Here is a 24,498-nt window from a genome sequence, read left to right as displayed (position 1 = left end):
ATCTGAATAAAAATTGCACATATTTCAAAAAGATAAATTACAATTCAGAGGGAGACGGGTGAACCTGCTGTAGGAATGTCTTGATGGATAGGCTAATGGAAGTCAAGATTACCATATTTTGCAAATTAATCTATTGCTAGGTTTTTGACCCAGTTGGGACAGCCAACAGTAACAACAAAAACTAGGCAAGAAGAACTAGAAGTTCTTGTTATAAGCCTACCACACTCAGCCTCCTAAGCCTTCTACCACCATGTCGATCTGCCTAGATTAAAACTGTTGCTGATATACCAATATCTACATGCAGTCATCCCTTTCAAGACCAACATGTTTGCTTTTGCATTTCAGTCATTGGCTTTTCTCTGCTGTTTGGTATGCAGGTTGTGCTACAAAGGAGAGGCTTTCTGGTATTTTAACCAGTTCATCCCATGATTTGCCACACAGATGTTTCTTTGTATGACCTCTTAGTAACTAGATCTTAGTCCCTGGGATAAAACTTGTCATGTCACCTGTCTCTAAAGCATATCTATATTATGGCACCACTTTGATTGCAGCTACCTGCACACCAAAATTAAGAGAAACAGACCTCAGACTTTTACATATTCCCATTGCATTTCTACCCACCCCACAAGTTATGTTTTACTTTATTAACACCAGGTTTAAGGTTTTGTGGAGAGAAGCTTACACTGAAGTCAATTACTTTGGCTCTGCCTGTGGTTTCTGTCTATATAGACTTTAAGATCAGATCTTTTTAATGCACTTTTGCCTTGTTGGTTTCAGTAAAACAGTCCTTCACATAAATGAGAATTGGATCAATAGTATTTTTCCCATTGTTATACAAGTACCTACATGATTGCTTCGATCAGTAAGGTTTAAATAATTTAATAGGCATCACATAAATATTATAAAACAATTCCAGCTCCGATCTTCATGTGAGTTTTCTTATATATTGAGGAATTCTTATTTCTATTAGTCTTTTTTCAGAATTGGAACATCATTTGGAACAAAATGGTGAATGCAATTCAATGTCTCTGCCTTCACAGTAAAAATAATTATTTAATTGGAGATAATTTAATAAAAAAACTGATAAAATAATTGCAAAAACCTCATGATTTTTCCTTAAATTATGCATTTAACATAGTTTTCAGAGAATTTTCCATTCCAGCCTGAAATCTACAAAATACACTTGGTAAAGTATTGAAGCAATACTGGATCCACTCAGCAACAAGAAGCCAATTCCAAACAAAAATGTGAATCAAAATTCATTTCTCTCATCTTCCTGTTGCTAAATACCTCTGGAGTACAAATCCCTCACTACAGCTTCAAACCCCACTTCTTCAAATACAGCACTCTGATCACATTTGTGTCTCCAAACTTCTTGTGGTTTAGCTGGTACCAAGCCATGCACTCCTAAAGGATTCCTGTGCTTGGAAGTTGCTCGTAAGACATCGGGGTGACATTTTTCCTGATCCTTCTTGTTTTGAAACCCTGTGAAACGCCTACTTCCTCTTCACAACATTTCAGCGGCCGGCTGTCGATGACTCCTTTCTCTTGGATCCCTGCCTCTCTCCTCACTGTGGGCAGATGAGAAATCACAGAGCACCCAGAGTCAGTGGTCATGGCAGGAGAAAAGAGCTCTGGAGCAGCAGTGATGTGAGCCAACACAGAGCATATGCTGAGAGCAAAAAGACCCCAGCAGTGGGAAACAAGGATAAGAGCTGCAAATGGAGGAAATGGGCAGCAGGACTTAGCGCTTTGACTATGACGGACATAGAAGGTCTGGAGAATAACTAGAAGAATTGGGTATGAGCACCCTCAGAGAACAGTGTTAGATTCCTTTATTATTATTATTAGTTCCAGATTACTTCTCTATGTTTAAAATATGTTACTGTGTATCTCTATGTTACTGTGCATCTCCATCAAACAATAAAATGTTTCTAAGGGTATGGTATCAGTTGGTATCAGGGAAATGGATAGATGGTACCTGAAAGTAAAACACATTTTTACTTTAAAAGATTGCCTATGCAAAAAAAAAAAAAAAGAAGAAAGTTTAATTTTGATGCAAAGCCAAAATGTCCAATCCTTCAGTAAAACTACTCAAATCAATCAAGTGGTCCTGCCACCTCCTACTTGGAAACAAACCCTGATTTACTTCTCCTGTACCACTTGTCCAGCAGGTCACCATTCTCAGAGCAGTTTGTGAGGCTGCCACACTTTACCCTATCTAAAAATGATCCAGAACTTAACAACAGTGTTTGTGGGGTTTTTTTTAATTCTTTGCCTTCAGAAGGCCTCTGCATTGTTTTATCACTGCTTTACAGTGAAAGCTAAGGGAATTGCAAAATGTGTCTGAGAATGGCAGCAGAATGGAGACACCACTGGTGATATTTCTTTAGAGACTGACTGCACAAGAGACAAATCAAAATCAAGCAAATTGCTCCAAAAGCAACAGTATTCACCAGAGACTTGGGTCCATTCAAACATAATACACCAGCACAAAACCTTGAAGTCGTCCTAAATAAAGCATATTTAAATGCACTAACTTTTCCAGAATCTCTCTTTTTATTTTCGAGTTCAAAAAGAGGCGTTTTACAAAACTTTCACAATAAATATCAACATGTATGTGTAGAATTTCACAGAAGGAAATCATCCATGAGGAGATTTGAGCAGGGAGGTTCAGAATAGGATCAAGTGATTTGAGAAGTTTTGCAAGTGGTTTTCATGTTATTAGGAACAGAAAATCCCAAACACTGGATTTACACACGAAAGGGAATTCTGAAAATAATTCATTTTTCATTGATGGGAATGCTTAATATTCATAAAAACAATAATTCAAATTTTGATTTTTTTTTTCATTTTGAATTTAATGTGGAATAACACTGCCATCTCAATTGAAACTAATTTTGAAAGGAAAATATAAGTCCATGCAATTTCAGAAATTATGTCAAGACTATCAAAACTATCCTTCCTTGATTTCTGAAACCATGGCATGGCGATAGTAATGTGGTTTCACCATTTTTATGATTTTGAAATAAATTGTGCTCTGCATGAATAGTTCTCCTCACAATTTTGTCCTTATACAGGAGCTAAAAGCAAGATCAGAGAGCAGGACATGTTTCCCCAGCACCATAAAATTTCATCTATGAAAGATCTTTAAATGGTGAAGCCCTTCCCAGGCACAGCTCACAGCACATGGCAGCAGAAACCCATCCTCAGCTCAGGTGAGGGACAGCCTGGGTGTCTGCAGGGTTGGCATGGAAGAGCTTCCAGGTCTGCACTCCTGGCCACTGTTCTGCCACCACCCTGCTTCCCACCACATCACAGGGTACTGCTGACCTGGCTTCCAGGTTTTTCTGGCTAGACAGGAGAGAGCAAAGGAGAGTATTTTGGAACCAATAAAGATGAAGTGGTGAGAAGTGAGATCTCTGGACCATCTGCTGAAACCCACGGAGAGCCAGAGGTGATGGAATGCATTGTTACTACAATGCCCTGCTAAAGGCTTTTGAATTAAAATTCCCCCTGACACCTAGGGTAGTCTCTAGCTGAAGTAATAAGAACCTCCACATTGGAGACATCTGCATCTACAATAGCCAACTGAGGCTCCCTTTATACTTCACAGAAAAAAAAAAAGGCTTTCTCTAGTATACAATTCTTTTTATCTTAAAAATAGTCACCTAAAATAGGTTAGATGAATTTTTCCACATAGAAGTGCCTACTCCTTGATGGCACAAGAACCCTGGCACACTAGCTGAAGGGAGATATCCCCAGCCCACATTTCCAAACCCAGGTCAGATGAAGCCCAGAGCCCTTCTGCCCTGGACATGCCTGGGAACATCCCCAACTTCACAGCACCAAATCCCTCTCCTGTGCTGTCAGCCCTCATTGGATTCATCAACCAGCTCCTCTGCTCCAATTCCTTATGGCTCAGAAACAGTAACAGGAAAACAAAAATGCCAAGCCCAAATAATTTTTCTCACACCAGATGTCTGCATGTACACTACTCATATGTGTAGTTGCATTAAACCCAGAAGTTTCAAAGGCCTGAAATAAATGAAAGGTGACACTAAGACAGAGCAAAAAGACAGGATTACATCAGTGAATGAAGACTGAGTCTTTTGGGACCAAAAGGTAAGAAAAGCTACATTTCTTCCTGCTGTAGGAGAAGTAGCTCAAATAACATTTAGAAAGGGTTAACATGAGGTGATTGCACCCTTTGTACCTCTCTGAATCCCTGCTGCACTGAAAAGTGAAACATTAGAATAAAACTGAAACTGGATACTTTTCATGACACTTCAAAAGAATCATTTATAAGGAACTTAACTAGGCTTATCATAATTTTTTTTTAAAGTATATGATTTGGAAAACAAAGAGATACTGCCAGGAATCATAATTAAGACTTTTTTGGGTTGAAAAATATAGACAACAAAACACTTCTCTTTCTGTTTTCAGTCAGACGGTTCCGATAATAGGGATAGTGATATGACAGTTTAGGAAAGCTAAAATTAGCATTTGACAAGGATTTTATGGCTCACAATTTTCATGCCCACAGTGCCAAGAAACTGGATTCTCCGAGAGGCAAAATAAAATACCTGGTTCATGTGAATGTCAGATGTCAAAAACTGGCTAACCAAGTACATGGTCTTTTAATAACTTCCTAGGATACCAATTTATAGAAATTTGCAAACTGTCAAGTCTACAAACATGATGCTTTTGTTTCCTGTGCCTGCCTTGGCAAACTGTTTCATACAACATCCCAGAATGTAGGATTGTACAAGGTGGAGTTACACATCATCTGCAACGAGCTGCACACAAGAAAACCAGTAGCTCTTTTTTCTTGTTTACGAAATAATACTCGTGATGTACCCTAATGTCATTGAAAAATGTCTATGCCTTTAAGTAATTAATGTACACACACAATCCATAAACAGTGTAATGCTTCAGTTTATTGCATCTTAAGCCTGAAGCTTTTTCTTATTTAGGTAAGATAAGAAAACCAGCATGCCTTGAAATTTTCACTTTAGAAATAATTTGCTTATCAATGTCACTTTCAGTGACTGCCGAGTTTTAGGGGGTTTTTGGTTTTGGGGTTTTTTTTTCATTTTTTTAATAAGCACATAAAGATATGCCTTTAAATGAGCTGACACACAGTATCGTAGGTGGGCCATTCCATTACAAAGGAATCATTTTACTAACAAAGAAAAGACAACCAGGTTTTAAGTCAGACTGGGATGTGTTGTAGCATTCCTGTCAGAAATGATACACATTAGGATAGACTCAGCCAAGTGCCGGCTAGCAATCTGAGTGCAAATCAGCACTACTCAGAAAATCCCGGTGGTAAACTCTATCTGTTTGCTTAGGCCATGCCCTAATTACAGCACATAAACCCTTTTTGTTAAAACCATTGCTAATAAAGCCCTGGCTTCACATCCCTTTAACTGGCTACTAACTCAGAAAACTAAGTAAGAATAGAAAAATAACTTTGAAGAACCAACATATTGTTCTTTACACACCAGTAAAGCTATTTTTAGATTTGCTTAAGCCTGTAAGAATCCACCAGCCTGATCACCCTGAGGACAGCATAAAAGGAGACACTCCAGATGTCAGCCATACGGTGAAAGACAGAAATAAAGTGATGCTCAGACAGCTCAATTATACCTGGCTGCCCACCCCCATGGGTAAAAATCTCAAGGGCATAATTTCCCCTACTGCACTAAAAAGCTGCTCCATGGCTGGATTCACAAATCTGCAGAAGGCAGCTTTTCTGCCTTCCCATGTCCTTTGTCCAATATTTCAAGGATTTGAGCTCTCCACACAACACAGGTTCAGCCCTCCTTCAGTTAGAGGCAGGGAAACATACCTCCACGAGCTGCCACTTGGAATAGAGAGATACATTGGTCCTGTCAACACTGTCCTTCTGCTATAAATAAATAAATATTGCAGATATAGAGGTATCATTTGATGGATAAGCAGCCATTTACTGAACTACAAGATCATTTTCTTTTACTTGCTTTTCATTGTTAATTAATATTTAAGCATTTTTTTACGTGAAAGTGCTACATCATGAGTTTTCAAGGGAGTCCCACTTAAAAGAGATTGACAACACAGTAATTAGAAATTGCACATTTAATCACGGGAGACCTGAGAGACAGCAGTCAAAGAAAGCATTCCATTCTCAGCTCAGTGCCAAAGCCACCAGGTTATAAAGTACTCTGCTGAAGGAAGTTTTCCCAAAGGCTCCTGATGAAACAGCTTCATTTCATACAAAGAACTCAGACAGCTCTTGCAAGAGTGCTCCCCTTGCCTCATGGTTACCACTCATATTCTGGAGTAGTGACACCTTAATTAATTGAAATAAAACAGTAGGAAAGCTAAAGCATGAAAACCCTGCACAAAACATCCTGCCTTGGGGCAGGGCAATGCTGCCTCGTGGGCAGCAGAGAACATGGGTTCAAAATTTCAGGGGCTCAGGGCAGAGTGCAGCTCTGTTCTCTTTGCTCATGAATGCAGCTACAACTCTGTTTTCAAGCCTTTTGCAACATCATACATTGAATGTCATTATTTCTTTCCATTTTTTTATTTCAGCAAAAGCAACACAAGTTACTTTTGGATGTAACTCTTCTCTCTTCCTAGTTATCTATGCCAAAAAGTCAATTATCTGTCCCACTTATGACAGATCTTGCATCCAAAGAGCCAAGCATCTGTATTTTCTACTTGAAAGGAAGCTAATTCAAAGGTTGTATAAGGTCACATATGGCAAATCTAGGGTCACAACATTAACAAACAGAATCAGCTCTCTTGCATCCATACTGTCCCTGATAAACAATTAAATACAAGGACCTCTGTAGCTTGTCTGCAATCAATACTTAAAACTCAAGAGTGTGTACTATACTCTCAGAATCAGGAAGAAGAATCCGGAAGAAAAATCAGAAATCTTAAGGATCCACATTTTGTTAATCTGTTACAAGTCACTATGACATGTCTGTTTCCAGGGGTTATTTCCAAAAGACAATTATAGATTACTTCAATACTTCAATTCAAATTGAGAGGTCAGTGCAACAGAGCTGAAGTTCTGCAATTCAAATCCACTGAATATTTATGCAGGGAAAAATATTTTGGAGTTGCTCCTAGAACTGGAAACTATGTAAACACAATTAGCAAATAAACATCCACCTCCACAAAACTGCCCACAGCCCAAATGAAACACTGAATTTGAGCAAACCCCAGGAGGTTTTAATTGCTGTCCACTTAAACTCACATCCACACTTTCCACTTATTTAAGCTGAAATGTAACTGAAATGTTACTCTTTTCACACGTGAAACTAAGAAATCACCTTTTTCAGGACTGCATATCTATAATTACATTTCCAGTAGGAACATATAGACAAATAAATAAAACAGTGAATTGTATTAAAAGTCATTTACAAGACAGATATTTTCTTAATGAGTACATGCAGTTGATACATTTGTGTTCCATTATTAAACATGGAAGCAATCCTCAAGTAATTTTATAGCATATGGGATCATGTTTGTTATATGTTAAGCGCTTCAAAAATTATACATAAGTGCTTATGAACCAAATACACTATTAAAATTACATTCTAATTTCTCCCTTGGCTAATTTTCTAGAGTTTGGAAAGAAGATATATAATACCTTCTTCCCATTATATAATGTAGCACAACGGTTATTGGTGTAATAATGTCACATTTTAATAACTTCATCATGACAATACATTCCGTGTGTAAAGATTTATCGATAAGCAAATATGTTGAGACACACTACTTTGCAACTTCAAAACATAAAGCAGCATAGGGAGCCTGTAAGTGTGTACAAGTGTCAGGGCATCTGCCCCACCACATGCCTCCAATGAGGGAAACAGAAACTTATATCAGTGAAAATCTCTTTAAGAATATGTTTACAGTACCAGGTCACCCTGCTGTGTGAGCTCATCCTCTTAATTTTGTCACAGTTCCTTTGGCCAGACTAAAACACGTTTTAGAAACAGATTGCTCTAATTTCTTTACAGAAGATGAAGAGATATCTCAATTCTAGAAGTTTCTCTCCAATTTGAAATTATTACAAAAGCAGATATCATCTCAACACTCTTTATATCCAGCTTCTCAGAACCTTTGCCTCTCACATCAGCCTTTAATTTTTCCCTAAACTGGCAAACAAAGCTCTACACCACCACCCTGCTCTGACAGCACAGCACAGGCTCCTCTCCTGCTCATGCAGAAGCAAGAAGGGTGGTGATCTATAAAGGTGTCAGCTTGGAAAGCAGGAAGAGCAAGATGCAGAAGGCAGCACAGAAGAAAAACTCAGCAATCCATGGACTTGGGGATCACTTTCTGAGTACCTCAGGCACATCTGAAGGGCTACAGATGTTTTCCAGCCCCTCTGATTTGAACACTATTCCTGGTTCTAGCACCAGCAGGGCATGATTGCACTGCAAGATCCACATCACAGTCAGGCATCCACTCAAGATCCCAGACTTTGCTGGACAGCCACATTTGCTGTATTTCAAGCAGAGCAGGGTTTGCCAGGAGGGGATTCAGTCACAAGCACTCTGGTGTGTGCTCACAGAGGAGGCTCAGACACTGCACAACTCTACACCTACATCCATTTACCTGTGTGTCATGGAATGATACCTGGAGTTCATAGTTCTTCAGTATCCATTTGTGCTTGTATAAGTGTTTCAAGGCTAAATGGACTGCGGGCAGCACACCTGCAGTTAGGTTTTTCTGTTCAATCAGGCAGCTGGTGGGTAAAAGCCCAAGAAGAGAGAGGCGAGTCCGATTCAGTTCCTCAGAGCACCTAATTATTAGTAACACAAACAGCACCAGAGTGTCTAGTTTCCAGCCCCAGAAAACCATCTTTTTTGGTGCTTTTCTTCTTTCTCTTTCTCCTCCCCAGCAGTCCACATCCCTGAAAAGAAGGCCTTAGATTCCCTGGTTGCCCGACATTTTGCGGCTTTCCTTTGCTTCAGTCAGCTGCGTCCCTCTAAGAAAGGAGCTAATTGTTATTAAAGGATAAAGACCTCTCTACGACTGGCTTTTCCAATTTGGACAGTAATCCAGCTCACAGCAGTGCTGTGAATCAATACTTCACAAGAATAATCTCTAGGCAAATTGCTCTGCCAAGTCTAATTTTAAACATGTGTCATTTTAAACATTCTGTAGGAGAAATATTCTACCATAGGTGACAAATCAATACACGAACTCATATGGTTCCTTTGAAAATAGATATTCTAGGGGTTGATCAAAGTGGTTGCATAGTGAACTCGTGTTTGCAGCAACCTGTATGCCATCAGGTCAGAAGGTTGCTTCCGTTTGTTTTATCTTGCACACACATATTTTCTATTGGCTTAATACAAATCAAAGAGAGAACATGAAGTTTTGCAGACTGATAATATTTTACATACTTCATGTGCAAAACCTGCATCTGCTCAAAGCTGTACATCCTCTTCTTGATTCTGCCTTTTGTCAGAAACCCCATGCTTTCCTTAAAATCAGTGGTAGTTGTGAGAAAATTCAGCATTCAGGCCTGCTCCTCCCATCTACAGCCACATAGCTTTTGACAGGCATTTCACATATTGTTGTAGCTAGCTAAGTAATTTCAACACACTATTTGCAGTTTCCCAAGCAATATGCCAGGCTACGAAACAGAGCGGATGCTGTACACGCAGAAATGCAGAGAAAATAGTAAAGCCAGAGAAAAATCTTCCCTGCTGCTAACAAAAACTCACCAGGGTGAGAAGGGATTGTGCAGAGGCATCACCACACCAGAGAAGAACCTGCACCTCTGCTCCCCAGCCTACCTCACCCCTCAGACAGGCAGCATCTCCCCTGCCCTTCCCCAGCAGCAGTGCCACTGTTCTCATGGAGGCAGCCACCCGGGTGACCCCTTTGCTCCATTCCTGCAGCCAGCTCTCCCCAGCCACGGGAAGCCTCCCACACCTACTGGAATGCTGTCATAGGCAAGGGAAGGAAATGCAAGGGCCAAGCCCAGGGGCAGGGAGAGGAAGGACATCTGGGAGACACTTGCTTCTCTGAGAAGAAAAAAGCTCTGATTTTCAGCAAGTCTCACTATATATGCAGCTGAACAGCAAATTGCTTCACCACCTTGTGGAAATTCAAGGTTTCAAAAGAATTCCCTGCGCCAAGCTGGGATGGAAACCCAAAACCTCAAAGGTTTTCATGACTCAATAATCTGAAAGGAAAACAAATGGAAGGGCTCCTAAGCAGAAGGTTAATTTGGCATAAATCAAATCTGATATTATATGTTCAGAGCTTGGCAATTTATTTTGTGAATGGCTGACATTAAAAAAAAAGTAAGAAAGTATTAGTTTGCTGCAGGAAGTAAGGGTGGCTTGTCTAATTTTAATTTTAAAAACACAGTGTTCCAGGTCAACAAATTATTCTGAAACTGACATGCAGCTACAAAGTTTTTACAGAAAGTCTCCAAATATATTCCAATTGTAAACATTCTAATTTATAATTACAATCTATATGTCGAATGACATGATGTCATGGAAGTAAATAAATAAATAAAAGTAAAAAGAGCAAAACAATAATTAATACATAAGCAAAAATGTCTACCTTGGGCCCAGCAAATAGCTCCAAGGAGGAGATACACTCATTTCATCACTTACTGTCCACAGTGACCCTTCTGCCAACGCACCCAAGCAACTGGATGGACAAGAAAAGAGCCCAGTGCATTCTCATACACAAATGTAAGGTGATATAGAGACAGCCTTGCTTAGGGTAGAGAAATCCTTGCACAATCCTTGCCTTCTCTCATCACCATTGCCTTCAGTCAGAAAGCAGCAAGGCTGTGGGGAGCCCCTCATGTGGGGAAGGAGATACTGGTTTTCTTTCTGTACCAGGCTAAGGCCAAATCAAATTCAGAAAAATCAAAATTTATTATGGACCTTTCCCAGACTGAGAAATTTAACACATTGTCTGGGCACAACACTAAGTAGGAAGCACACCCTTGTAGCACAGTCTGCATAGCAACAGTTTCACACAATGACTTAATAGGTATTTTCCATTCCTTAGTCTTATGATTCTATAATGTGATTACGGAAAACACTATTTTTAAAGCATTTTTTTAAACTTGAGATGAAATTCTTCCCTGAGCAGAGGGCCAGTATAGGCCAAAATGTTGCTTAAATCCCATTTAATACCTTTTTTAGAGGCTTAAATAGGATTTTGTTGGTGAATAGTCCTTGGACCAGCCTCCCTTACCAGCATTATGTCAGCACTGACTACACTAATGGAGAGGAGAGGAAAGCAGGCATTTGTGCTGCCAAACCTCAGCAGCTAAGGTGCTCTGAGAACTGCTCTTCCAATCTTCTCACCAGCTAAGTCAGTACATGGGGCTCCATTGAGTCAGAGCTTTGGCTCATATGCAGGTAACAAAAATATGTGGTTTGACTATTCAATATCCTCTTCAGTGTTCAGAAAGACAATAATCTACCACCACACCCCACTGAATCTATTGCTCAGCCAGTGTCTTTAAATTCATGAGAGGGCAATGGAGTGTTAGAGGCTTTGAAATAATTTTCAGCACCATATGGATAGACACACATTTAGGGGAGCAACACTGTATTCTGTAGACACATGACCAGCTTCAGCCTAGACCAGTCTTTTCCTCTCCTTGTGCTACTTCTGTGTGTCCTCAGCATTGCTGCATTTAACCTGTGCCTGGCAAAGGAGCAAACAAGATTATGTACTAGAGCAGCCTCCTGTCACTTGTGTCATGAAAATCTGCTTCCTGACAGAAACATTTAACTATCTAACCAGACAATTGCCTCTTATATAGTATTTTTATTGTTAATTAATCAATCCTGTAATAATTGCATCAAAACAAACCTGTGTGTTTCCATTTTGATGAATAAAATAGCCATATTTGCCACGCTCATGACTGATCATACAGGTATAATCTTCATTTTCAGAGTAGCATCTCCTGAGGCATTATACCGACAAAAGCATATTATTAAGTTCCTGTCACACATTTGAAGATAGAGTTTTTCAAATGGGTTTGCCCAACACCCTCAAAATTTACTATTAAAACATAACAATGGTGAAATTCTAAGACAATAAATCAACTCACTGCATCTCACACCCATTTCTCTAATGTGAAGCTTTTCAAATAGCACCAATTTTGAAACTTGATTCCAGTGTCAGAAAAAGCAGGCCATACGGTTTTAAACCCTACCTTCCTCACTGTTTTGGGGAGTGTTACCAAAGGCAAATCACTGTTCAGCACAGTAAGGTAGCTTTTGCAAGACTTAGCTGAAAGCCTTAGGACAGAGCTGGTGACCAGATGACTCACTGTTGGCATCTCCTTTGTGAGCTCCACACAAACTGAGTAATATTCAGAGAGGGAAACTGTAGGAGGAAATTGTGCTCCCTCATAGAAGCACAGTCCCTGAGAACTTAAAAATAGAAAAAACCCCAAACACCTGGCATAAATGTGTTGTCCATAGCCAATACTTTCCAAAGGCAAAAGGAGAAATCTTTTTGGTGCTGTCCTCCTTCCCACATTATCCACTGCTTTTATAGCATTTTAAATTCCGTTCTCAATCCCCTGATCAGTATTTCTGAGCTGTAAATCACTTAAACAGTTATTAGTTCATGTAAAGGGTTGATTATAGACTGTATTAACTGTGTTAAAGGCTGGCTATATATTTAAGCTATATGTCACCTCACGCCTCCCACACACAGCTTCCTCCCCCTTGAGTAACACCCATTAACATTTATAGGATGTTCTAATCCCAGACTCACATGTAAGTTTTTTTCAAAGCAGGTTATCATTCACCCTTTCTTGTCCCATGTGTCTCTGCTCTTGTTGCTTAATCGCTCACCGTAATTAGAGTACAGAGCACTTGCACATCCTAAGAAACCTTGGTAATGTATTGGAAACCAATATATTTATTGTGGATGGCAACTCTTGTTCTTATCAAGGTACTACTATCTGCTGTAACATGTCCCAGCTTTTTAAGAAGCTGCTATTCAGCTAAAATTATTTACCTCCCATAGCATCATCCAAATGACCAGGCTATCTACGTCCAGCTGTCCTACCAAGACTGACTAGACTTGCTTGTAGCTAGAAAGATTCACTTTGAGAAAGGAAATGAAGATTTATTTTTGCCTCAAATCCTAGTGTCTCCCTCCTTGTGTGTAGCCTGAAAATCTCATCTCTCCCTCCTTTCCCTCTTTCCCAGCAGTGCAGCAAAATGATCAAATTAATTTCCTCCATTCTGAACAGCAGGCTTGAAGAAAAGAGATAAAATTACTAGTATATACAGCAACGGTGAGATTATTCCTGAAGTAATAGATCAAATTCTAGTGGCAGCACTTTGAGAGTGAAGATGACAAACTGCAAAAGATTGAGAAGAAAGACACAAGAACACATAAAACACTGGGGGGAAAACAGCAATTCAGTCCATCTAGTTAGTTTAACATTCAGAGGTGCCTTAATCTGTAATTTGCTCTTACAGTGGATGAAAAAATCATTTCTAGTAATACCAAACTTTTGAGTGGCTAAGGAAAACACCTTCTACCCTTCAGTAAACTATCCCCTTTTAATGAAATAACTTTTGTTAGATCTGTTAAAAAAAGATGTTTGCTGCTGTAACTACAGTAAGGGCTTCTGCTGACATTGAGATAACACCTCCTTATATCCACCAGTGACAGAACTGTGCCAGCCATACAGACCTGCCTTGAGTAACAAGGCCCTAGGGACATAGTGCTCCCACCATGTCACTCCTTTTGTTTACTTCAGACAAGCTGTTATTTTTGCCAAGGTCGAACACACCATTCTCAAATAGATGTTAATTATAAAAATGACTATTTTCAATTGACTGATTTTTAAAAACACACATACCTTGCATATTTCTCAAGTACAAGATCTTTTAGATGCAATAATCCAATTTTATAAGATATTTAATACTGCCACCGATCCTGAAAGGATCCCTATCCCAAAGGCTGAGTGAAATCGGCATTTTATTCCACCAGGCAATTTGAAAATTTAAAGCAAGTAAAGATGAGTGCCTTTGTTCTTAATTAAAAGTGGCAATTCTAGGTCTCCTCCTCATAGAAGCACGTTGCATTTTCAAAGGTGGGCTGGCTTTCTAAAGTGCTGAGCATTCAGCAATTCCCACTGATGTTGACAGAAAATGCAAATCACTCCGTGCTTTTGGAAAGCAAATCTTTCGTTCAGGGACCTAACTAGAAACTCTTTAAAAAACAAAAAAAACCAAAAAAAAAAAAAAAGAAATAAGTGATGTGGAGCTGGAGCTGATACTATTAGCATGCTTCACAGCAAAAAATGAGGAACAGAGGGGAGCTTGGCTAAGTTTAAAGATGTGAAACTTTATGCAGTGGCAATTATTGCACAAAGTCTTGTTGCCACTAGCACGTCCCTCCAGAGTAGATTCTTACCAACAACATGGAATTTGGTCCTGCTTATAATTTTTAGAAAGAGAGAAAGTGGATGAGAAAAAAAAAAGCAAAAAGAGAAAGTTGGCCTTCTCTCTCGGTCAACCTCCTGTAAATTATTAATACTTAGGGCTTGCCAAATTCACAGGGGAGACTGGAAAGCAAAACCCAAGGTGCTTTTACAGAAATTTAAAATTAAAAACAAAAACACAGAGCTTAATATTTTTACACCATATGTGTATACTAAAATATACCTACATGGTGCTGTTAAGATGCCCAAGAGTGCACATCTGAATGACAATGCTTGAAAAATATTATGTGTTGCATTTTGTACCACACTAAGTGTTAGCCTGCCAAAAATTGTCCCTTCATATAGAGTAAAAATAGTAAAGAAAGAGATTTATTCTTTGCTAGAAAAACATTTAATTCCCTGTGAAAACAGGAGCAGTAAACAGTGGAAAGGAAGTTAATTAGCATCCCAAAAGGGGCCTCTTACTACTTCGCCCTGGAGGTTTTGGATGTAAAATGGTTACTTAGACACCTATTGTGTGTATGAATCTTCACATAATTCTGTAGTTCAATGAAGCTGCAGTAGAAGCTGAGGCCTATGCTAGGTAAATGGTAAATTAGAATGCATAACTACTTTAAGGACATAAAAGATTCAACAAATAGATTCTTTTAGAGTTGTGTGGTTGTGATTCTTTAATAAACAAAATAAAAGAGATTCTGAAAATAACTTAAGCAGACAGACAGGATAAATACCTCTGATGGGGATTGTGGCAAAATGGGTTTTACAAAAAAAGTGGGTGTAAAGAATAAAATCAGTTCAGCAAAGACTTCAAAAAAGGTTCTGCAGAACCATCTACTCAGCGACAGAGCACATGAGTCTGGCAGACCCAGCTTGCAAAGAAGCAGGAGTACAAGGTTTTCACATAAAGTCTTTGACAATCTGACAAGGAGAAGAAGTCTTCTGATTTCACCAGGATCCAATCCGTCAGAGTCCATCATACAAGGGATGGATTCCCTAGACAGCCATAAAAGTCAGAAAGCCTTGATCCCCCTTGTCTTGCTGGTGATGTTCCAAGCCTGTAGCCAGGAAGATGCTGCAGAGAGAGCAGTGTATGTTTAAAAAAAAGGGAGCTGCTGCTCTCACAGCATCAGCAGCTACAGGGTCAGCAGAGTTTAAGTTGGAAATAGCAATGGACCTCCAAAGGGATTGCAAGCAAATCACAGAGAAAAGTTTTCCAGGGACAAGGATTTTGGGGGATCCTTAAAACAAGATCAGAAGGTTTTCTAAAGTACATATTCTAGCTCACAGCAGAGTGGGCAGAAATCCCCAGGTGAAATAAATGGTCTATATTGTAAGATGTGGATAATCCTAATGGTCCTCTGATCTTAGAACTCATTAATTATTTAAGGAAAGTACGATGGCCATCGTAGAAAACCTAAGTTTTCTAATCCTATCACTCAAACTTGTGATGTTCACTTTAAAGCAATTAGTCCATTATCTGAGCCTTTATCTCTCAGAAGCCTCAGCAACAAAAATTTGGACAACCCTCCTGAATTAGCCCCCATATTCTTCATTCTTCGTGAGTACAGTTTTCAGACAGAAGGTGGATATTTGTCTTTAATTTGTTAGCTTTCCTTTTCACATTTGACAAAACTTGTTTGAAAAATACCATGGATAACACTGTCAGAAATAAAGACTGATGATATTGAAAAATTAATGGCACAGAAATTGGGTATCAATCACTGACTTAGCAATGAGATTACATGGCTATTCCATCACAAGGGGAAAAAAGAGAAATAACGTGTTTTCCAGTCAGTATGTCCCATTTCCACTCACCAGGCAGTATCAAGCAGTCCCCAAATCCAGCAGATCTTACCCACAGCAAAAGCCTTGCAAGCAGAGAAATCCCTGCTTAGCAAAGAAGACGTCCCTTAAGTGTCAGAGGCATGGCAAGGTCATACAGTGTGACTGAAAATGTATTCCCCTTGTTCTTAGGGGCATCCTTTAAGTCAGAGCAATGGTGTAGCTTGTCCTCCTTTAAGTCGGAGCAATGGTGTAGCTGTATGAGCTTGCTTCAGGAGTCAGGCTACTAGTCCAATGAGGGAGTCTGGGAACCACAAAAGTACTGCAAATCTAATTTCTAGCTCAGCTAGACCCACAAATCAGAGAACAGTGCATTCTGAAAAGTTTGAGGCTCTGTCACTGATTTAGTTCCAAGATTCCTAGTGCAAAAATAAATTTGAAAAAAAATGCAATGTGTGTGCACTGTACCATCTCAGTTTGGAATCTCACAGTCTGAAATAGGCTTCCTGGGATATATGGGGCTGCTGCGTATTAACAGACATCTCCATAGCATTGAGTCACAGCCGTGCTCACTGATCTCAGTGCACATCTCTAACCCCAGCTAACCCAAAATTTATCTGAGCCAAAATGAATCATGGGGGGCTTTCTTCTGCTAACTTCCACTGCTTGATTCCCTGAGCCAGACCTCTGCCTGCAATGTCCAAGCTTTCCTAAGGAAAAGTATCTCCCTTCCTGTGAGAGCAATGGTCTCCACTTGAGTTTTCATGAAAGAGCTATTTGTTTCCCAGGTTCTGCAGTTTGCTCAAAGGCTTTGCTCTTCTGCCTTATGTCATGGGCATGTCCATAAAGCAATGAAAATTAAAGCAGAGAACAATGTTTGAGATCCACATGCATCATCCTACTGAGATGATTAATGCAAGATGGGGTTTTGTAGCCTTGATATGCAATGCTATTTATGATGTCATTACAAACAGTTACATGTATTTAATTAAAACAATGCAAATAGTGCATTAACAACTTTCTTTGTGAATGCCATCATTAAACCTCTCTCATCCAGCTCCTTCATCTCCTTTTTCCTCTTGCAAATATTTTCTTCACAGTTATCACCAGGATATTACACCCCATCATTTCCACAAACTTGAGTAATTAATTCTGGTTGATAACCATATCAGAGGACAGGGCCTTTCCCCTGTTTCTTAAAATGCAAATAGACGCTCCTTCCTAGTTTTATTCAAAAAAACAGTTTTTCCATGCTGATGGATCATTTGGCATTTCAATCAAAAGATTCCATAACAGTGTGTTTTGCAGTATGCATAGGATAAGTTATACAAGAAATTGCAAGACATATGCCAGAAATTGGCTTTAATCTCTTTGCAGAGATATTTAGAGGATATACATTCTGCAGGTCTGGGATCTGCACCCAGAGGAGTGGGTGCAGTGAATACATGATTTCTCTCCTCTCCCCACCCACATCTTAACATCAGCGGAAAAGCCAGCATAGAATTAACATGAGCACTTAACTTTTAGATTATTCCCTCCAAGTTTACAAAACTCCAAAGCAAAAAGAGGTTATGTTGTAAAGGGAGTCATGTTACAGGAAAGTCAGAGGGGACACTGCCTATTTAAAGAAGTATGTCCCTGCCAAGCAGAATGTCGCCAGCAGAGCAGACAGTGATCATCACCATACACCTAGTGTAGTGCATTTTAATGCCACACTCTCTGCAAATATCAGACAGCACAAGCACTCAGTAATATTTAAAGGTAAGAAATTACCCAACTACCTCAACATGTGCCAGACACACACTCACCTGATGTTACAAGAACAAATGTCTGCCGCCTCTTTCTGCTGTACACTGGACGCTATTTCAGACCCTGACATCTCCTGTGTATTCAGCTGTTACCCTCAGATGACCACAACACCACCTTATCTGTCCCACTGTGAGCACTCCAATAATCAAAATAAGTTTCCAGACGATGTAGTGCTCAGAGCACTCACAAGCAGGACAGGGCTGACTCCCAGAGACCCCACTTGACTTTGGTACACCATACTTCCTCTTGCAAATCCAGGCACTGTTGGAGGGACTTGGACCTATGCCTCCCAAAACAGAGAGCCTAACCAACACATCATATACACTTCTTTTGGGGGTGGGGGTGCCCTTGCTCTGTCCTCTTACAGTAACAGTGCAGCTTTTCAGACAGCAACCAGTAGCTGTTTGTCCCTCTCTGAGGACCACCATGTGTCACTGAGCGCTGAGCTCTGGTGGAGAGACACCTTATTCTGTATCACTGACACACACAAACCTGCTCTCCTGTTCCCAGAATGTGTTCCCCATGCTTAGCAAAAGGGAATAGTTCTCTTACTTCCACTAGCCGGAACAAGACATGAGTCAACTTTGTTGACACCACTCAAGACCAGACTTTCTGGAAAAGGTGTCTTTGTTTGGAGGCTCAGGGTCCTTCAAAACTTAGAATAGCTGGTAAGAATGACTCAGACTGGTGCATGGCCTTTCTTGAGCTTTTAGAACTTTACTGAAAACATATATACTTTTTTAGTAAAAATGAAGAAGAAAACAAAGAGAACCTCTACACATAATATGCCTAGACTGTAATTTCTTGTCAGCTAAATTAGGAAAGGCACTTTCTACTTAGTTACAGAATAGAAAAAGGCAAATATGTATCAAATGTCAATAAACTCACTTTTTCCCTCAGATTTAGTGGAGTCCTGTGCATTTTCCATAGCTCACCCTTCTACGCCAACCTGTTATTTTGAGTGTATTATTACATAAAGATCATGATTACCACAAAGTATTTGTTGTAGTTAAAGAAAATTAAATAATCTCATTCCCCCAGTACAAAAATTCTTCCCTCGTTGTGATAATATACCCCGCTATTTCTGGAAGGTTTTTTTGGGGCTTGTCAAGACTCACTTTGATCTTCAGAAACCAGTGCTTTCTTGACTATACATGTTTAGATTCAAAGCAAATTCATACTGTCTGTGCACCACTTGCAGCACTGCTCCTACAAGAAATCAGAAAATCAAGTGCATGTTTGAGGAAGATGTCCAGATGTAGAAGGACAGACATCCAACTTCCATTAACTTCCCTTGCCTTCTTCCACCATGCCTCCTCCTCCAGTTCTATATGGTCAGTTTTTGCCTGATGAAAATCAAATACCATTGAAATTGATAATAGTGTCTACTAGAATTATTAATTCCTTTATTTTCAGGTCATTCTGATTTTTTCCTCCAACAGATGTGTGTCAGGATGCTTGAGCTGAAATCATCTTTCTTGATTTATGTGAAGCTTGAGCTATATCTAGTGTATGTAGAGCTTTTTCTTTCATTATTTAGCAAAATATTTCTCCGCTTTTTCAACCAACTTAAGCTACAATCACAGGGATGGAAAAAAAGAAGAAATATTGTATCATAGTTATTGATCTGAAGCCATAAACTATCAAGCACCCTTAACTTCTAGGACCTGGTCCAAGGGCTGCTGGAATCAGTGCATTACTGCCATTAATTTCAATGGGGTTTGGATGAGACTCTAGTCATGATCACTTTATAAATTCTTCAGTTTCTAAAATAACATAATTATGACATTTTGCCCAAGATTCTCATATAGAGAGAGAGACTTCCACTCTCACTGAAATGAACAGCACAAAGTAAAGTCACTTAGACCTGAGTTCTGCAAATGCCTACATCTGAGCTTTGTTTTACTGACTGAGCCCACATAGGAAATCCCAAATAGATAAAGACATGTCCTTGGAATAACAAAACAAAGTTTGCCAAACTGGATCAGGATCACACTTCAACTACATTTAAAGCTCCAAAAAATACCCAAAACAGAAGCCTCTGCATTTTTGTACAATGTAACCTGTGATCCTATTTCATAACAAAGATGTAATTCACACAAACTTGACCGAGACATAAACTGAACACTGTACTTAAGTGCTTAATTCAATTTAAATGCTTTGAAAAACACTAGAGCTGCTGCTCATGTCCTCAAAGGTTAACGAGTTCAAGTGCTGACAAACAGCAGATGAAGTTAGAAGGTACACTGCAGTTCTTCAGATGGTTGGTCAGAAAGTAAAGGCATTATAATGATTCATTATACATATCAGAACTATTAAGCAAGGTAGGATATTCAGTTCAATCCTGACAGAAAACTACCTGAATACATTAAAAAAAAATCCAGTCTGTTTATTTTCACTGTTACTGTTCATAAGCTTTAAGTTAAAGCATTACGGAAAATTGCAACATAAAGATCAGACTGCAACAATGGGGGACTTTGGAGAGACACAAGTAAATCACTGCCATACATTTCCTAAGCATTACAAACATACTGCAATTATTTCTCAAGCTATTAAAAAATCCCATGTGCTCAAGGCTCTACATTCTCTCTTTCACCAGCCAGCAATGTCACAAGCACCACCTGTGAAGCCCTGAGAGGGAGAGCTACTCCCTGGTCTCTGATTATGCAATGATAGGGATCCAGGCCCTTCAGGCACATCTATTTATTGGCAGACTCAGAAAATAGGCTAAGAACCAAGTGGGCATGATGAGCCAGCTACCTTTCTGCTTACCATAAGTGCACTGAAGGAGAAAGGTAATGTCTGAACCGAGTGAAAAAGTTTGTGAGGCCATTAGGTATTTAATGGCTATTCCAGACATTAGTCTATTCCATCTGGGCACAGTCAATCTAGTGCTCTTCATGAACACTAACTTATTTACTTGTCACTATTAAGCACACAAGAATGATCCAACTGCACTCCAAACATATACGTTCGCCTGACTTAGCATTCCATAATCATCCATTTATGAATTGCTTAAAAACATTCAAAGCAACACAGCAAGCTGGCAACATGACCCTGATTTCTTATGTCCCTGGAGTACAAAACAGTAAAAATGCAATTTTTAAGAAACTGATACTCATTACAGAACAGGGTATTTTTTCCTGAATATTCTAATAGCTACCTAGTTCAGAACCCAAAATCTCTATTAAGAACTTCACAATATTTTGACTGCACTAAAGTGCAGCACCTTATTGATTAAGATGTTACCGTATGAAGAAGGGAGATCCTGCCTAGGCTCTCTAATTTCTATGCATATGTTATTTTTGTAATAATTCTATCCAAGGGAAGAACTAATATAGAATATTGTAATGAAAACAGGATTAGGAGAACTGTGATTTTTTTCCTAACACACCTCTTGCTTTATGAAAAAGGTAATGCCATTCAGAAAATCCCCCATAATTCTTTTCATTACGATTGCAGAGTTCCCTGAGATTCTTTTTTTTTTTTTTTAAGGAAACAAGCAGCTACTCTAGGCTGATGTTGCCTGTATTTGCCTGTATTCCCTGTCAGTATCTCAGTCTTGTTCACACAACACAACAGAATGGCAGCGTGCTCCTTCCTGAGTGACATCTTCAGCAGTACTGCCCTCCATGCATTTCTGCTCAGAGATATCTAAAAAAAAAAAATACTGTGACAAATTTATGTCAATAAAAAGCAGCCACCCTGGAAGGAGAGGCTTTTGATAGTCATTTGAGGGACAGAAACACTATCACGAAGCAGTGCAGCCTGTCATTGCTGCTCTCAGCTTGTTCCCCCCGGACCCTGAGAACCGAAGGGGAGCAGGCAGGGGCTTCCTTAAATTACAGCCGGGAAGATTTTCAGCAGTCACTTTCTTTACCGGGGGCTGTCTTGGAAGCGAGCCCCGGCCGCCAGCATTACACAAGAAGCGACTGCCATCTTCAGGGGAGCTCCGGTACCGGAGCCGCGCGTACCCTCCGCGAACACACAGGTACTGAAGTTGTGACAAAAACCAAAGGCAGTTGTGGGTGGGTGGTAGCGGCAAGCAACTCGACAAAGCCCTAGCCTCGCTCCTTGCCTCTCTCCGCCAGGTAAAAGGAATGTGTTTCCTAGCGCAGTAGGGCTCCCCCCTCTCCCAGCCCTGTCGGCCGGCCGCTGGCAGCGCTCAGGAACGGGGGCAGGCATCCCGCCGCGCTGCCGGGCGCTCCGCAGGGACCGGGACTGCAAATTTAGTTCTTCCCTAGGAGCGAGCGCCTCCGCGCCCCGCCGCCGCCTCCCGCCCGCCACGCACCCCCGGGCTAGAGCTCGGCCGCTCCCGCCGCCTCTGCCGGAGGCCAGGGAGCGGGGAGAGCCGGCGAAACGCTGCGAGAGCCTCCCCGCCGCCTCCTCAAGCTACGGCTGCTATCGCAGCCCTTCGCGTCCCGTCGCCGCATGGGATAAGCCGGGCTGGCAGCGTGCGCCCGTTGGCGGAGCGGGGGAGCGGAGCGCCCGGCGTGCATCTGTTGCTGAGCGGGGGGCGGCTGGCAGAGGGATGCGGCCGCCGCTTCTCTGGGAGAGGCAGCCTTCCTCCCACCGGTGTACGTGCGTGCCAAGGGCAGCGGATCCCTGCCACCGCCACCGCCAAGCACCCGCGCCACCCGGGGACCCGTCCGGGCCCACCCCCGCGCTGCAGGCGACTCCCGGGCAGGGGCGCTCTCGGGGCGGCGGGGCGAGCCCCGGCTGCCGGGCGAGCCGCTCCTGATAATGCCGGGCGGGCGGGATACGGCCCGCCGGCTCCCCGTCCTCCCCCTGCGCCGCCGGTCCCCGCACATCTGCCGGCAGCCTGCGGGGCCGGGCGGGCAGGGCGGTTCGGAGGCGGCGCGCACGGCCCCGCCGGCAGCCGCAGCCCCAGCCCGGGCGTCCGCGCTGCCCTTGCGCCCCTGTGCCCGCAGCGCCCCGGGACTGGGCGGCGGCGCCTCCCCCTGCGCCCGGCGGCGCGGGGCCCGCCGCGGTCCCTACCTCCGTGTCGTAGAGCCGCAGGTCCAGGAAATAGGGGTTGAGCAGGGACTCGTTGCGGATCTGATCCATGGCTAGCTGCACGGCGGGCAGCACTCCCCGGCCGATCCTGCTCTTCTGGTCCTCCTCGGACTGGCTGAGCGGCATCAAGCCCATGATGGAGATCGGCGTGGTGGCGTTGGGGGGCAGCCCGGCCGCCCCCCGGGAGCTGCCCCGCGGCCAGCCCCAGCCCGGCGGCGCCCAGCCCAGGCACAGGAGCAGCAGTAGCATGGCAGGGTTGGAGGTGGCAGCGGCCGGTCTCCGCGGAGAGGGATGCATGCTGCTGGATGGGGGGGAGGAGGAGGAGGACTGAGGGTGGAGGAACGGGTAGAGTGGCGGAAGGGAGCCGAGCCCCTCTCAGTCCGGGCGCATCCCCCGGCGGCAGAAGCCAAGGCGGGAGGGAAAGATCTGCCAGTCTCCGCTTCCTCGGGAGCCTCGGGGTCTCCTCTCTCTCCCCCCCCCTCCCCTCCCCTGGCAATAATCCTTCTGGCAATGGCGCCTACTCCTTCCCAGGTCTGCCAGCTGCAACCACCAGGAGCAATAAATAAATAAATAACCGCCACCACCACGCACACACAGACACGCTCCCCACCACCCTCCTCCGCTCTCCCCGGCGGCACAGCAAGGGAGCGGGACCTGCCTCTGCCTCCCCGGCAGCTCTCCCCCCTCTCCGCTCAGGGAGGGACAGCACCTCTCAGGCGCGGGGGGGGGAGCCGAGCAGCCCTCATTGAACACCTCCCTCCTTCCCCCTCCTCCTCCTCCAAAAGGGTGAAAAGGAAAAAAAAAAAAAGGATGCTCCGGCAGAAAACGCCGAAGAGGAAAAAGCCCCCCCTAGAGCCGGGGAGGCGGAGGAGGGGAGCAGTGCCGAGCCGGGGCGGGGGTGCTAGTGCCGCATTCCGCGGGAGCCGGGGCAGCCCCCGCCGCGGGCGAGAGGTGCCGCCTGCGCCCGTCCTCCGGGTCGGGCAAAGCAGCCGGGCGGGATGCGGCCGGGGGCAGAGCAAAGTGTGCGGCGGCGGGGGCCGGGCCGAGCTCCCCCTTCACGGCATCGGCGCTCGCCGCCTGCGGGTCGGACACCTTCTCCAGGTGGAGCTGCCACGGCGGGCGCGGGTGGGCGCGGGGAGGTGCGCGCCGTGGCCGCTGCCCATCCGCGGGCAGGGGAGGCCGGCGGCAGCTGCGGCCCGCGCACTGTCCCCACGCGCGACCCGGCTGGCACACGCGCGGAGACCCCGCTGGTGCGCTGCCCGGCGCGGGCGGCTCCGCGCACTCTCCCCGCCCTCCCCCGCGCACACGCGGCACGCAAACACGCTCCCACTCGGGCTCGGCACTCCGCACACGCACACGCGCAGCCAGCGCGGCCCACGGCAGCTCTGCGGCACGCAGGAGCGGCGCCTTTCGCTAGAGCG

At 42.9% G+C, this 24,498-nt stretch overlaps 1 protein-coding gene across 2 annotated transcripts in view; it reads right to left on the bottom strand.

Moving 5' to 3' along the window:
- The window catches only part of GABBR2 (gamma-aminobutyric acid type B receptor subunit 2), a 457,467-nt gene extending 433,212 nt beyond the window's left edge, over window positions 1-24,255 (bottom strand). Inside the window, exons 1-2 of one of the 2 annotated variants that reach the window (XM_085052324.1) lie at window positions 24,170-24,255; window positions 23,060-23,378 (exon numbers count right to left, since the gene is read on the bottom strand). In XM_085052324.1, the coding sequence (XP_084908450.1) occupies window positions 23,060-23,378; window positions 24,170-24,240 (390 nt within the window). In that variant the 5' untranslated portion in view covers window positions 24,241-24,255. Of the gene's footprint in view, window positions 1-23,059; window positions 24,121-24,169 lie in introns of those variants that run through there. The other variant, XM_085052322.1, reaches the window with a different exon arrangement.
- Window positions 24,256-24,498: the final 243 nt, after the last annotated feature.

This window comes from Lichenostomus cassidix, chromosome 2, assembly GCF_008360975.1.
Source record: "Lichenostomus cassidix isolate B80296 chromosome 2, HeHo_3.0, whole genome shotgun sequence".
Classification (NCBI taxonomy): domain Eukaryota; kingdom Metazoa; phylum Chordata; class Aves; order Passeriformes; family Meliphagidae; genus Lichenostomus; species Lichenostomus cassidix.
This window is presented reverse-complemented; position numbering and strand designations above follow the sequence as displayed.